At 38.3% G+C, this 16,100-nt stretch overlaps 1 protein-coding gene across 1 annotated transcript; it reads left to right on the top strand.

Annotated features, from left to right (window-relative positions):
* Window positions 1–2,542: 2,542 nt before the first annotated feature.
* LOC117911761 (zinc finger CCCH domain-containing protein 19-like) lies at window positions 2,543–15,464 on the top strand. Its single transcript, XM_034826185.1, has 10 exons — window positions 2,543–3,077; window positions 3,214–3,293; window positions 4,745–4,932; window positions 6,622–7,546; window positions 7,652–7,779; window positions 8,174–8,233; window positions 8,317–8,367; window positions 10,463–10,533; window positions 12,034–12,188; window positions 12,284–15,464. Exons 1-10 carry the CDS (start codon window positions 2,689–2,691, stop codon window positions 14,887–14,889), a joined length of 4,653 nt encoding a protein of 1,550 aa, XP_034682076.1. The 5' UTR covers window positions 2,543–2,688; the 3' UTR covers window positions 14,890–15,464.
* The last annotated feature ends 636 nt before the right edge of the window (window positions 15,465–16,100 follow it).

The raw sequence follows: 16,100 nt of genomic DNA, 5'->3' as shown, positions 1-16,100 counted from the left end.
TTGTTTATTTACAAATTTTTATTATCTTATCTATTGATTTATTTGACATATGAAAAATATAAACTCTCATGTTTCTAATTTTTTTAAGTATCTTAGATTAGGGTTTATTATTTTTAATCATCTTAATTTGTTTTAGAGTCATCGAAGTTTGAGTTTGTGGTGTTAAATCAATAATTAATTGATAATATGATTGATACATAGGGACGTTCAAATAATTGCTTTATTCAATAATCTATGAGAATTCATGGAACCTACTTGCATATAGGCATATAGGCTTGGTGTGGGAGTGAGTGGGAACACAGTTCAAAGTATGGTATGGATTGATACTGACATCGATGCGTATTGGTTGGTATAGGATGACGACTACTCAAAGCTTCTTTCAACGCTCACAACACTTAAGAGAGAGTTGCTTAGAGGATGGATATTATCTCCTCCGTGCGCAATGGAAGTGTTTTCTTTTTATTTTCCTTCTTTAATTCTTTTTGGAAAATACTTTTTTTTTTTTGGGCTTGATACTAATTGTTGGCATCTTAAATCTAAGTAACGGAAATAATATCAATTTTTCAATAAATTGATTTTTTAGGGTTAAAATATTAGTTTTTAGGTTTTGATGTTCTTAAACCTTGAATCCAAGTGTTGAAGAATCAAATCGACGTTGTCGGAAATCTTGTAAAATTAAGATCTTTTGTACTATGACTCTTCCTTGATCTTAACACACTTTTGATATAGGGAAGAAAGAGTGAGTGGAGAGTATGACTCTCCTTCTCTCTGAAGCTAGAAGACAACTTTATGGAAAAGTTATGAAAACCCTAATCCTCAATTGAGGTATTTATAGGGTTATTTAATAAGTTTAAGTGACTTGAGTCCATGACAATTCCCTTATAATAATTTTTGCACTATCGAATGTTGAATGGCTGGGAACAAGTCAACTCTTGCCTTAGAAAAAAACAAGTTGACATATCAACCATGGAGAGCCTTCGAAAGTTTGTTATTTGTTGATAAGGTTTGTGTTGGGTAGCGTAAGGTGGAGCCACATTAATGTTTTTTATTGATGTGACTAGTCTTCATTTTGATATTAGATTTTTATATATGATCATGAGTAGACGATACCTTGGTACTTGTTCCTTGTAGGCTCATTGTCATTGGAATCTATTCTTGGTTGATGATTCATGATGGTCCATCAAATGGATCATGCTCAAGTGGATTCATCGAGCAACTCTTAATGGTTTATTTGGCTACAAACTTTATGGTTCATTATTTTTTGAGAGCTATCTCTCAATAATGTGAGAGTATTTGGCTCAATAACTTCTCTAAGGTTGTATGTGATTAGATGTTTTCAATTCACGTACAAGTACATTCATTTCGAGTTTAGGCATCTCCGATTTGAATTCAATACTTTCCATTTTAGTGCAAGTACCCTCGACTTCGATTAAAGATACATAGACCAATGTATCTCAAGATTCATCGAGTCAACAACTGTATGACTTTGAATTATGTACATATTAGTGATTTATAACTTAACATTATATGAGTTGAAGGATTTATGAGTTTAACACGAGTTAATTATTTTATATTCAATTGACTATAATAATAATAATAATAATAATAAAACATTGTAAGTATTGATATTAATTAAGAAAATCCCATCATCAACCCTAAACTCTCCTCAAAACAAAGAAATATAATTATTACATTTTTACTCTCATACCAAGTATACATATTTTTCCTTTTGATGATTTTTCGGCCACCCTTACCTTTAGAGTCATTTCTCACCTAATTTGTTTTCAACGAATAATATATGTTATATCAAATCATTGAAGTGATTGAACAATTATCACAACCACTAATTAAAAATAACACACACAACTAATTCTCCGAATCAAAAGTCACTCCAATTTAATTTTTTTATTGATATGACCTTGACAATGCTTTATTTTATTTTAGTCATATTATTTATATTTAAGTTTTATTTAATCACACACATAATTGACAAAAATTAAATATTAGATTTATTTTAAACAACACATAAAACCATAAATCTAATTGTTTTTTTTTTCCCTCTTTTTAAAATCAATTTATCAGTAACTTATATTAATTTATGATAAGCTTAAAAACAAAAAAACCAATAGATCTGTACGATGCATCTTTTAACATAAAGTATTTCTAAAGTTAATAAAAAGTCTTACTAATTTTTCTTTTGACCTTTTTCAGGATGTAAAATGTTTAAAACGAATCCACTGAGGATCAGAGTGGACTCTCTCATCAATGGTGAAGGTTGGTCCTTTGGGGCCCACACAAGCCACTCTGATCCGTCAAGCTACACATACCAACCGTTGATGAACTCTCGGTGAAATCACACGGTCATGCCGCAGACACCATGAAGCCGCCGCCACTGGATAGCTCTAAGGCGGACAACACAAGGGGTGTAGGGGCATATTCGATATTTCAACAATAAAACCGGACATTTTCGGCGCCCTCACGCACCCAAATCCAAACAAAATAACGTAGGTTTTTTTTTTTTTTTTTTAATAATTTATTTATTTTTTTGTGTGTTTTTGGGTTCTCTCCTTGCGAACTGCAAGTATTTTCTCTCTTTCGCTTGGATTCCGTACAAATCAGTCGCGTTCGAGTGGGGGGAGCGGAGCAACAAGGAGAAGCTAGGGTTTGATTGTAGGGTTTGAATCCTTAATGGAGGAGGAAGACGACGCTTTAAACGACGGCTACAAACCGCCCTCTCCACGGCAAGGGGACTCGCCCATTGGTGACGAAGTGCTTCCGCAAAGCATCGACCAATGCGACGTCGTTTCAGAGCTGGACGATTCGCAGCTTGTGGGCGCCGCGTCGCCTGCTGCTGTTGCGGAGCCGGAGGAGGAAGAGGACGTGGAGGCGATCGCGGGAGAGGAGGCGGAGGCGGAGGCCGGCGTGGAGGTCGCGGAGGGAGGTCGAGGCGGCGGGGGCAGGAGGAAGAGGGGCCGGAATCCTAGGGTTTCAGCGCGGGCTCCGCTGAAGAAGTCGTTTGAGGAGGACGTTTGCTTCATTTGCTTCGATGGCGGTGATCTTGTGCTCTGTGATCGCAGGTGAGGTTTGGGTAATTGAATCGTGCGATTTTCTAGGGTTTATGCTGTCTGTGTTTCGTTTATGTTTGCGGGTTTCTTGGGGGTTTATTTATAATTGAATGAGATTGATTTGGGTTTTTTTTTTTTCTTTTTTCAGGGGATGCCCTAAGGCCTACCATACTACGTGTGTTAATCGTGACGAGGAATTCTTTCGAGCCAAGGGCAAATGGAATTGTGGTAAGTTTTACTGTTAATTCTTCAATTTCTCATTTGCATTCCCAGTCTATGGAATTGTGGTAAGTTCTAGTGGCAATTCTTCAATTTCTCTACTGCATTCATTTCCAATTTCTTTACATTCTTAATTTCCTTTAATCAATTTGTTTTCTTTTTCCCCCCTGATGAATAGTGTATTGGGTGTTTGGTTTTTGATGATCATTGTGGTTTTTGGTTCATAGTGGTGGTGTTGTTCTGGGCCTTAAAGTTGATTTTTAAATAGCATTTGTGTTAGGTTTTCCGGTTTTGAAGTATAAGATACAACTAGCAGTACAGCTGCACAAGTGTGGAGTTCCTTTTGGGAAATTAGGGTTGGGTCAAGAAGGAGGGTAATGGTTTAGGGTCTGGAGAACAAGTTAGTCGCTGTGCTACTGCAGAAACAAGGGCAGTTGGTGGAGGCATGTGTCTGCACATTGAAAATGAAACATTATATTTTAAAAACTACCCAATTAGGGGGTTTGGTACTCATTTAAGTGTTTTTTTCCCTTTTTTTTTTGTTTGAAATAAAAAGGACACATTACATTAGGTGTTTGGAGCTTAGAGATGCCTTCAACTATCTTTTTAGTATATAGATATATTTGTGCTTTCCACTGTAAACAGACGAATGCTAGTGATATGGCAAGAATTCGTCCCATTCACTAATGGAATGTATCTGGTGGGGTTATGGAATGTAACTACATTAGAGCTATTGATTTTCTTATTGATATTGAATCTTCCAAAAAATCTCTCTAAACTACCTCTCTATTCACATTGTAAAGCAGTACTTCCAACTTCTGATTGACTAATCTTGATTTTTGATGTGTGATGTTTGTGCTATACATAATATGACTGCCACATCGTTTTTATATTAATTGGTTATGATAAATCTTCTTTTGGGGTTGCCCATTCTGTTTGAGCATTCTGGCTTAAAATGCAGAAGAGCTGCAACAATCAAACTTAAGATATGATCGTCCTCATGATATCTTGGATGAAATAAATGTAACATTTCTATTAACATATTTGGGACAGAGATTTCCAAAGTAATGAATATATGAACTGACTGTTTTTCCAAATTCTACACTCCCAGTCCACTAAATATTTATATTCTGTTGGCAGACTAGGAAACTAGAATGGATCCTTGCACATTGCTCCTAGTTGAGATAATTTTCTCCTGTTTTGCTTTGCACTTGCTTTATGATCGTTGTCTCTTCTCAGTCATTCCACGCACACAAATTCAAGCTTGATCCAAGAACTTCTGGGTGTTTTGATGTTTACTGTTAAATTTACCTGAATTATCTCCTGGCTGTTCATGTGCTTTTGGCTCACTTAATTTTGCATGCCTTTTGCTTGTCTGGTTCTATCTATTTACTCTTTATTCAATGAAGTTCACATTTTAAAAATGTTTTTTTATTAAATCAGTTATTATTTTCTTTCAGGTTGGCATCAATGTACTGCTTGTGAGAAGAATTCCTATTATATGTGTTTGACATGTCCATTTTCCTTGTGCAAGAACTGCATCAAAGATTCTGTTATCTTTTGTGTTAGAGAAAACAAAGGCTTCTGTGAGGCATGCATGAAAATTATCATGTTGATTGAAAAAAATGAGCAGGGAAACAAGGAAATGGTATGTATGCCTCTTCTTTTTCATTCTCCTGGTTTTTTTTTCCCGTACTCTCATTTTACCTTTTTTCTCTTTTATGTGTCATTGGCATTTTCAAGAATGTAAAAATGCAACTGTAGCAGCGTTTTAATGTGTGAAAGTAGATGCAATGGAGTCATGATATCTCATGCTGAAATTATGGATATTCAATTTGTTAATTAAAATTTAAGGAAAACAATCCGTCAGGGTAGCCTAGTTGGTCAGGGTGAACACTGAGAAGTGTGGTCTTAGTAAGTGACACATGGTCTTGGTTTCGAATCCTACCACTGATGATATCCTAAATTTACCCAATGCTGGTTGTTGTGGGGCGGTCAACACCTCAAGGTTTGGGTCCGCATGGAGAGTCCTAAAGACTTAGCCATGGAAGGTTCTTCTGTTATCAAAAAAATAAAAATAAAAATAAAATTTAAGGAAAACAGTTTGATGTTTGTCTAGTTTCATGTTGTGGAAACATTTCTTTATTTTATGTTGTTTCTTCTTAGCCATCCTCTATATTTGGATTGAAGTGGAATGATTCTCAAGGGCATCTAGGATTTTCAAGTTTTTAAAATATCTTTATACTTTTGTAATCATAGTATGAGGTGATTTGCTACCATGGGTGTTAGTGCTATTGGCTATTGTCACCATTTCTTCTTCATTCACCTTGAGCACTCTTGCTCCATACTAAAAACTGAATGTGTTTGAACATACTGAAATTCATGTCTATAATCTTTTCTACTTGCATGTGGGTAGAATATGGGACCATAGTTGTAAAATTGAACAGCATTGTAAGTTGAATAACTCATCTCATAGATGCAAGTTGTCGATAGCAGAGAAAGGGTCAAATATTGGGTTATAGCTGTTGTATGGGCTGATAAATGCCCAAACCAGAATATCACCACCGCACTACTGCATCCTGGGACCCAGTGAACAAAGATTTAGTAGAACTTGCTTTCAAGTTTTCAACATACAATCAGGATGCTATTTTCTGGTTACTTAATTTCCACTTGTTTTCAAATGTTTAGATGCTCAACCTTTTAGCCAATTTTATTGCTTTTTAAGATCAACACATTTTTTTCACTACTTTTTTGCTCTTCAAGATTAAAAAATAATCTAAAGACTTCATCACATATCAACCATAGTTTTGAAAAGAGAATGTGGATTGAGGTGTTGGAAGACAATAGGTGCATGTAATTTACAGATTATGTGGCCCTATATAGAGTTGAAATAGCAAAGAAAGACTCATGTGATTGACCCCAAGTACATGGTGTTTAAGGCTTTATTTAGTTGAGTGGAGTCAAGTTGAATGACCTCTAGTTTCCGAGTGATAAATTTGTCGCAAACCCATAAAATGAACGTGATCCCTTAGGGTTGATGCTGGCAAGTGTTGAGCTGGTTTGTGACTGCAGCAGCATGATATCTTCTCGTCTAGAAGTTTCAAAAATTAGTGTTCTCCTTATGCTTGTACATGGTGTAGACCCCTGAATCTAGCACTAATGTCAATTGGTTGATATTCTTTCAATCTTGGTTTTTTCTTCTGCTTATTCTGCTCTTTTGGAGACTGAGCAGGGATATTTTTGTGCTTGTTAAGTATATGCATACTTTTGTTTGGTTTTGTAGTGCTTGTTGCAGCATTCTAATTTTCCCCCTTTTTTGATTGTTTTGCTCTTGTAGGATCAAGTTGATTTCGATGACAAAAGTAGCTGGGAGTTCCTCTTCAAGGATTACTGGATAGATTTAAAAGGAAGGCTATCTCTAACATCAGATGAACTTGCTCAGGCTAAAAATCCGTGGAAAGGGTCTGATGCACCTGCTGGAAAACAAGAAGCACCGGATGAACCCAATGATGTTTACAATGATGGTGGTCCTGGTTCAGACAGTTCCTCTGGAAATGTAGAAGCAAGGAAGCCCAAAAGAAGAAAGGCCAAGAAACGGTTGAAGTCACTCAATAAGGAGAGGGATTCACCGAGTGTAGCAACAGCAATTGGAGCAGAAGGAACGTCTACGCCTGCCAACACTGAGTGGGCATCAAAAGAGCTCTTGGAGTTTGTTATGCATATGAAGAATGGGGACAAATCTGTTACAAGTCAGTTTGACGTACAAGCCCTCTTGCTAGAATATATAAAAAGAAACAAACTTCGCGATCCTCGCCGAAAAAGTCAAATAATTTGCGATTCAAGACTTGAATATCTTTTTGGAAAACCACGTGTTGGGCATTTTGAAATGTTAAAACTTCTTGAGTCTCACTTTCTTAATAAAGAGGATTCACAGACAGATGATCTACAAGGGAGTGTTGTTGATAGTGAAGCTAGTCAGTTGGAGGTTGATGGTAATACCGACACCCTAATGAAAGTGGGTAAAGATAGGAGACGTAAAGCACGTAAAAAGGGTGATGAGAGAGGATCTCAATCAAATCTTGATGATTATGCAGCTATTGATATCCACAACATTAGCTTAATTTATTTACGGCGTAATTTGATGGAGGATTTAATTGAAGATACTGAAAAGTTACATGACAAGGTGGTTGGTGCTTTTGTGAGAATAAGGATTTCCGGTAGTGGACAAAAGCAAGATGTGTATAGGCTAGTCCAAGTTGTAGGTAATATTTAGACTATTGCCCCCTCTTCTATACTCTGTTTGACATAAATAATGGAAAATTAGTAACAAATAAGATGGTAATTTTTTCTAACAATTTGGTATACAGGTACAAGCAAAGCAGCTGATCCATATAAAGTTGGCAAAAGGACAACAGATGTCATGCTAGAAATTTTAAATTTAAGCAAGACAGAAATCATATCAATTGATATAATTTCAAATCAGGAGTTCACTGAGGTGATTGAACTTATAATTAATATTTTCCTACCATTTTTTGTATCGCTATTTATAATTTTTTGTTACCCTTTTCATGACATTTATTTCTAATAAACAAACTTTACTCTAGTAGAATAAGATGGAGGTGAATCTTAAAGAGGCTTCTCATTTGGATGCCCCTTGGTTTTGATGAATAGGATCCCTGCTTGAATGAGGCCTTGGTTAGTCCTAAATACCCTTTATGGGGATGGTGGAAAAACATTTCTCTTTGTAGGGAAATAATGGATACATGTGAAATTCAATGGCTTATTAATAAGAAGCATCCTATTTATCGAAAAAGGGGTTTCCAAATCAGCAGCTTATTAGAGATCAAATTGTTATAGAGTGTGGCCTTATATGTTATTTTGCTTTTCAGGACGAATGTATGCGTCTACGTCAGAGTATAAAATGTGGATTAATCACCCCATTGACAGTGGTAATTCTATATTTTAGTTTCATTTCTGTTTTCCATATTCGGACTTTCTCATTAATCCTAATAAGCATGGTGATTGCTTGTAGGGTGGCATTCTGGAAAAAGCGTTAGCACTTCAAGCAGTCAGAGTCAAGGATGTATGTCAATTGCGTATAACTTGTTCATTCATTATTTACTTTGTGCTTGGTGCATGTATTCAACTACTATTTTGGATAGTGTTTTTTTAAAATTTTTTTTTTTATAGGTAAATATGAGCTTGCATTAGAAACGCCTAGAAACTGAGAAAACAGTACACATGAAGTATACAAATAAATGCCTAAAAAACTAGGCAGCAAAGTGAGAAGATAGCCATCCCCTTAATAAACAGCCAATCTATAAAGTCAATCATAGACAAAATGTGATATTCTATATATACCCTAGCCCAATTCACAAAATTATACAAAAAAGAATATTTGATAGCTTGGTCGGACCGTTCAACATCATTGAATGCTCTCCCATTCCTTTCCTTCCATAAAGTCCACATCAAGCATAAATGTGCAGCCTTCTATGCCTTCTCCCTTCTTTTACCCACAAAGCTTCCATGCCACCCAAGCAAGTTTCCCTTCATGGAGGAATGCAAAACCCAATGCACACCGAAAAGGGCGAAGATCACATTCCACAACATTCTAACCTTAATACAAACCAGAAATAGATGGTCATTGGTTTCCTCTTCCTGTTTACACAAGTAGCATCTATTCGGTAAATTCCATCCCCTCCTTTTCAGCTGGTCACAAGTCAAAATTCTGTTCCAAGATGCTTCCCAAGCAAAAAGGCTCACTCTCATTGGAGTCCAAGACCTCCAAATAAAGCTCCATGGGAAAGGATCACTGGGAGCCCTTGTGTAGGAACAATAAAGGGAATGAACAAAAAAAAAGCCATTCCTACTTTCTTGCCAGCTCAAAATGTCCTCTGCATCTCTTCTTACAGCCAAAGGTTGAAGCTTCCAAAGCAAAAACTCCACTTCTCCCATCCCCCAATCATGAAGATGCCTTGAAAAGCGAGGACTCCAACAACCCATCTCCCCACCCTCCTCCCAAGCTTTTGACACCCAACCATCTTTATCAACTACCAAAAGGAATAAGTTAGGGAAAGCTTCTTTCAATGTCTAATCCTCACACTACAAATCCTTCCAAAGCTTAACCCTTCTCCCATTCCCAATAATGAAACCGGATCTACCTTGAATGCCCTCCCATTCCCAAAAATGAACGGGATCTACCTTGAATGCCCTCCCATTCCCTTCTAATGGCTTTCCACACCCCCACACCATAGCCTCCTCTCCCTACTCTCGAACACCACCCCCTTTCCTTGAAGCCAAACTTGTTGATGATTACAAGTTTCCAAAGGGACTCCCTTTCTTTTGCAAATCTCCAACTCCATTTCCCAAGCAAAGCTTTGTTAAGGGCAACTTTGGATAGCTATCAAATAAATTCTTATTTCTGCATAATGGCAATTGAAAAACGAAGAAAAAGTTCCCAAATCATTTATGTTGTGAAAGCGCTGTCAGCAGTTTAAAAATGGACATAAAAGATACCAATGAATTCTGTATAGATAAATGCTAAGAAGCACTATTTACACTTATACTAAACTAATATACTCAGTTGTACTTGGAAACTGGCAAGAATCTGCTTGCCTTGTCTGAAATGGTTGGGGGAGTTAATCTTGGTCACTACCTTGCTCTTTGATAAAAATTATTTGAAATCATTTATAATTGCACTCAATTAATGTGCTTAAAATTATTTAATGTCTTATCCCTGCCTCCATATAGGCAGCTTATATAGGAGTAATGAAGGTAGTGTGAGCACATTACTCAAACCCCAAATGAGAATGGCATTTCATAATCCGCATGATCCCCCTAATGCCTATTTTAAAATGCTATAACAATCAAGGAAAAATATCTCTATGAAGTGTGGGTCTGTTATCCTATCACTGGTTGATCAATAATGTTAAAATTAATTCATTACATTGTTGGTGCACTTGAATTATTTTCTTATTCTGGACTTAAATAAATACCTGTTTATCCAAAAATCCTAACTGTTGCATGTTAGTATCTGCTAATTTTGTTCAAAAAATATTTTTTATATTGTTATATCATCAGAAGATCTGGGATATTTTCCTCTCCTGCTTTGTTCTTCTTCTTTTTTTTCGTCATATATTTGCTGTCTACTATGCATGATGCTTCTTGTGTTGATGTAGTGGCTGGAAACAGAGATTGTGCGGCTTAGTCATCTTCGCGATCGAGCTAGTGAAAAGGGGCGCAGAAAGGAATATCCTTTTTTTGTTCAGCTTATGCATAGTTCTATTATCATCTTGAATATGCAAGTGGCTTCTTGTTATCATATGTCCTATTTTCTTAAGACATTGCCTTTCTGGTTAATCCAGAGGACACTTAATCAAATAAGTGCTATGAGGATTGGTGACCTGAACACGTTATCCCTTAAACGTCAAAAGTTGGTTTCTAAATTGAATCACCTATTATGCCATATTCAGTGTTATTAACAATTTTACTTTGAACTAACCTAAAACAGGCTATTTATTGGCCGATTACAATTGAGATCCTGTAGTACTCTCTCAGAAAAGTTCTTTAGGATATTGGTCTTTTAATTGGTGAGTTTTTGTTGTTTCTTGACTGATGATTTATGTAAATTTGCTATGTATTTGTTCTGTGTTCTGAATATCTTTGTTTGAGGGGGAACTCTTGGCTGATGTATGACTGTTTATGTATTTGTTTTGGAATAAAATGTTAGTGCAAACTAATTTTAGGTTTCTTTAGGGGAATAACAGCATTCGTAGGGAACTTTGGGTGCTCTTTGGAGCATTCAGAAGGCGAGGTGCTAGATCAGAGCTTGAGCTTAGGGGGGGCTTATTTATTTTCTTAAAGGAGCTGAAAGGAAATGATATTCAGTAGGGTATGTTGGTGGTGGTGGGTGTTGGGAGGCTGGCTAGATAAAACATGTTGTGAGTTAGTTTTGGGAATTTGGTGGTGCTTAGCTGGAAGCCTTAATTCCATTACAGAAGTGAGTCTGAAAATTTTTGGGAGCCCTATTCTAAATACGATCTCCTGCAGTAAGATAGGTCACCTTTGGAAACTTAGGCGATTACTGAGATGGGTCTGGTGATACTTCCCCAAAATGGACTCTTCCAGAGTTCATCTTTTGTAGTCAAGGGCCCAGGCACATTAACTGTGTCGTGGATATATATATACCTATATACCTATGTTCATCCTCAGGCAATAAAGATTATGCAAGGTTGAGCTGGATTTCTATCATGCAGTTTGACCTGTTATTTATCTACAGTAAAGGTCCTTACACTTTGCTGCCAAATTGTTTCTACCATAAAATTGTATATTGTTTAGTTTGCTCCCATTATTTATATATGTAAAGACTTACTTGGATGGGCTTTCCAAGAAGGCAAAAGTATTTTTAATAACTTAGTTATTGAATCTATATTAAAAGAGCTTTTAGTTTGAAAAATAGCTTAATATTTTTTTTTGATAGGTATTGGAAAATAGCTTAATATTGAAGCAATAACAATGCTACTTCTCATAGGAGCTCTTCCTTGACCTATATTGGAAATTGTTTCATGTTTAATAAAACTTTCATGATACCAATGTTTCCCCATGGAAATCATGATGTGGATTCAGCTTTAGCTTTTAGTTAAAGACAAACACAAAAACTAGCCCAAATGGAACCTAATTTGTGGTGTTGTGATGGAGATGCCGAAAGCTTCTACAGGCAATTGTAAAGTTATCCTTGACTTCCTCTCACGCTTAGGGAATGTGTCGAGAAATTGCAGCGTTTGAAGACAGCTGAGGAGCGCCAGCGCAGGCTTGAGGAAATTCCAGAAGTCCATGCAGACCCAAATATGGATCCAAGTTACGAGTCTGAGGAAGATGAAAGTGAGACAGATGACAAGAGACAAGGTCCCTTATACTTGCTTTTCTACTTGTGAATTTCAGAATTTAATAATTTCAATTTTATTGCTTTGTTATTGATTACTTAGTACTGGTGGACACAGAAAATCATTTGAGACCAAGAGATACAGGCTTTAGCAGGAAGAGGATGGAACCTAGCTCTTCAAGGAAAGGAGATTCTGGTTCAAATTATTCCTGGAGTACACCAACAAAAAATTCTAGTAGAAACTGGGAATTCAGCAGAAGTATGTCAAATAAAGGTTTTTCAAGCAAAAGTGAAGATGTTGCTAGCCCTGATGAGATCATGAATGAGGATTCATGGAATAGAAGAGACACACAGAAACTGAGCAGGTGGGAGAAGATAAGTGGTTCTAATTCTGAAGTTGGTGGCTGGAATAGCCATTCAGTGGTAAGATCTGAATCATTTTCAACCGTGCCATTAGAAAGTCCCATGGCATCCCATTCAGGAGTAAGATCAGAATCATTTTCTGGAATTGCATTAGACAGTTCTGTGGCAGCCCATTCAGTGGTAAGGTCTGAATCATTTTCTGGAGTTGCATTAGAAAGTTCCTCCGGACCTCCCTTGACAGGGGTAGAACCAACTGCTGCCAAACTCAGTGAAACGGACAAAATGTGGCATTACCAAGATCCTTCTGGAAGAGTCCAAGGACCATTTTCTCTGGTGCAGCTGCGGAAATGGAGTAATAGTGGGTTCTTCCCCAAGGATCTCAGAATTTGGAGAACTACTGAAAAGCAGGATGACTCTGCACTTTTGACTGACGTATTGTTCGCAGCATTCCCAAAAGATTCATCACCAGTTGACAACAGCATTGGAAAGTCTCAAAATGTGCATACTCTGCCTCACCCATCCACAGATTCTGGAAAGCCATATGAATCATCCTTGCAGCAAGTAGGTGAAAATCAAGGTGGGGAGAAGCCAAATCTTGATCATAGAGGAGAAAATTGGAGATCTCAACAAGAGGTTAGTTTGTCCAAGGGCTGGGCTGCTTCATCTATGGTTGAGGCTCCTAAACTTTCCACAGATGGTTCAGTTTCTGACTATGATGGCAGGAATGATTTGGCAAACCTCCCTTCTCCCACTCCTGCCCAAAGTACCACAGGTTGGGTTGCTGGGCAAGCTCCTGATAAAAAAGGCACAGCCACTGAGTTTCCTGTTCAACCAGCCTCTGGAACGCTATTATCTCCTACTGCAGTGACCTCAGAGAATGGCCAGTTGATACATTCTTCTACTTCACCATCTTCAGTCAAGCAGAATGCAGGTGTTGATAGTTCAGATCTATCTTTTGCATCATTCAGCCAACAAACAAGTGTTCCTGGTAGGAAAGAACATAATGTGATTGAGCTTTTAGGAGCATTGGTGCCTAGTTCAGTCTCAAATTCCTCTGCAAATGCTCCAGAGGTTCATCCTCAATCGTCTGTGTCAGGTGAATCACAGAGTGTTCAGGCAGATGCATATCCACTTGCTGCACCTGATTTTGCTGCTGGCTCAATGAACCCAGGTGCTACTAATTCTAAAGTTGCAGGTGCAAGTCTCCCAAACCTGGTTCATTCTGTTGCGGGTCTTAGCCATCCTGTTGAAACTCATGGATGGGGGTCTGGTTCAATTTCAAAGCCAGAAATAGTATCTTCCTGCCCAGTATCTGGGGGTGAATCTCAAACCTGGGGATATGGTCCACCTCAGAAGCTAGAACGAAATAATTCTATTCCTATGCATTCACAACAGCCACCATATGGTCACTGGGTTGATGCTTCTTCTATCCATAATTCTGCTTCATCTCTTGGCACAGGAAATCTAGCTGGGTATTTCCCTAGTCCAGGCTTAGGTTTGCCTCCATCTGATTCTTGGAGACCTCAAGTTCCAAGTAATCCACCAAACTTCCAGCCTCCACCTCCTGGCAACCTTGGTCCTCCGGCTCTGCCCAACCTAGCTCCTTCTGTTCCACCTAACATGGGCCCTCGAGCTCCACCCAGCTTTGGCCCTCCAGCTCCAACCAATCTAGGCCATCCAACCCCACCCAATCTGGGCCCCCCAGCTCCACCTAACCTGAACCCTCCGCCTCCACCTCCAATCCTGACTCCTTCAGTGCCACCCAATATGATATCTGCAGCCCCACCCAACCTAGTCCCTCTTGGTCCACCAAACATTATCCCTCCGGGTCCACCCAACATGATCTCCCCTGCTCCACCCGCTATGATCCCACCGGCCCCACCCAACCTGGCTCCAGCTGCCCCACCCAACCCACCTTGGGGTATGGGTGTTGCAGAAAATCCAAGTGCTGCCCCAAGGCCAGGGCCACAGAATCCAAATGCTGGCTGGGGTCCAATGCCTGGAAATCCAAATATGAGCTGGGGACCAGTACCAGGAAACACAAACATGAACTGGGGAGCTTCTGGTCAAGCGCCAGCACCTGGAAATGCAATTCCAGGTTGGGTTGCACCAACAGGGAACCAAGGCATGTGGGGAAGTGACCAAAATCATAATGGTGATAGATTCTCAGGTCAAAGGGACAGGGGTTCCCAGGGTGGAGATCCTGGTTATGGCGGGGGCAGACCTTGGAATCGCCAATCATCATTTGGCAATGGAGGGGGAGGTTCTGGTAGATCTACTCCTAAAGGGCAGAGATTGTGTGTGTATCATGAGAATGGGCATTGCAAGAAGGGAGCATCATGTGATTATCGGCACAGTTGAATGTAGGATGTCCTGCAGAGACTGGTGGTGTCATGGGAGGAGCATCATGCGATTATCAGTCAGTAGCAGTAGCAGTGACTTGTGGTAGTGTACAGAATTTTCATCTTAGGAGGTACCAACTTTCTATAAGCTTTGATGCGTTTTTATATTTGTGAAACACAATTCAGTTTAGCTGGACACCTGTTTTGTCTTTATAGCTGCTGTTTTCCCATTTAGTTCGATAACAGTTTTTGAAAGGTCTTATGTCTGACATCGGAGTAGTAGTTCAATGTGGTGAAGAATAGTTGTTAAACTTATTCCTGTGAGGTGGAAGGTTGAAATCATTCAACCTGCTCTGTGATCTCAATGCCCCAATGGGATTGGATGGTATCCATCTGTGTAGACTTGTAGGTGTTTGTAATTCCAGGGACGACTGAAGCAGTTGGCGGGATGTACAGTGGGAAATGACACAACAGGAAGCCTTAGGATGTTCAATTAGATTTGGATAAACATTGTGTAGAGAAGTTTTACTCATGAGAAAAAGTTATCTGAGAGTTGACAAGAAAGTTCATAATTCCTTTGTGGTGTTTGTTTTATATATGTTTATAATTCCTAATAGCCTGATGTTGTGAAGAAGCAATAATTCCAGCTTTGAGGACAGGAGAGTAACCAACCCACACTCCCCAGTTATTGGTAGTATTTGCATGGCTGAGCTTGTTGTGTGCTTCAAACTTGAGAGAGTACCTACAGAAATATAATGCTTGCTTGGAAAGGAAAACTTCTCTTTTGCTGGTTCAATAGCAATGTTGACTGTTGAATGCTTATCAAGGAAGACGATTCCATAGCCCATAGCAGTCCAAGTGTGTTTGGTTCCAACTTCTAAGCAGGTCCTTCATTTTTTAATCTTATAATTTGAGGCAGTATATGGAGGCAGACGATAATCTTGGAAAATAATTCTTAGAAAATAAGGACCTGCTTCCTATCGCCTTAGAACACCATTGTCAAAAACAGTTTTTGAATACAGGTGCCAAAGGATGGTTCTCTGCTGCTTTTTAAAATACAAGTCTTTCTCTGGGAATTTGAAATGTTTTAAATTTATTTTTTATTTATAGTATTTTCTTTTTAACCATCCTTTGTATTTATATAACTGTTTTTTAAAATAATTTTCAGAAAGCAAGTAAAAATAATTAATATTTGTTTTTAGAATATAAGCCTGTTTTCAAAACTTTTTT

The sequence above is a fragment of the Vitis riparia genome, chromosome 3 (assembly GCF_004353265.1).
Source record: "Vitis riparia cultivar Riparia Gloire de Montpellier isolate 1030 chromosome 3, EGFV_Vit.rip_1.0, whole genome shotgun sequence".
Taxonomy (NCBI): Eukaryota; Viridiplantae; Streptophyta; class Magnoliopsida; order Vitales; family Vitaceae; genus Vitis; species Vitis riparia.
Note: the sequence above shows the minus strand (reverse complement) of the source record. Positions and strands in the feature narration are given on the sequence as shown.

Bases quoted from the DNA above. Each gene is read 5' to 3' on its own strand.
- LOC117911761 (XM_034826185.1), top strand. From the start codon at position 2,689: ATGGAGGAGGAAGACGACGCTTTAAACGACGGCTACAAACCGCCCTCT. The intron at 3,078-3,213 runs GTGAGGTTTGGG...TTCTTTTTTCAG, and splicing joins CTTGTGCTCTGTGATCGCAG to GGGATGCCCTAAGGCCTACC. The intron at 7,547-7,651 runs GTAATATTTAGA...TTTGGTATACAG, and splicing joins TAGGCTAGTCCAAGTTGTAG to GTACAAGCAAAGCAGCTGAT.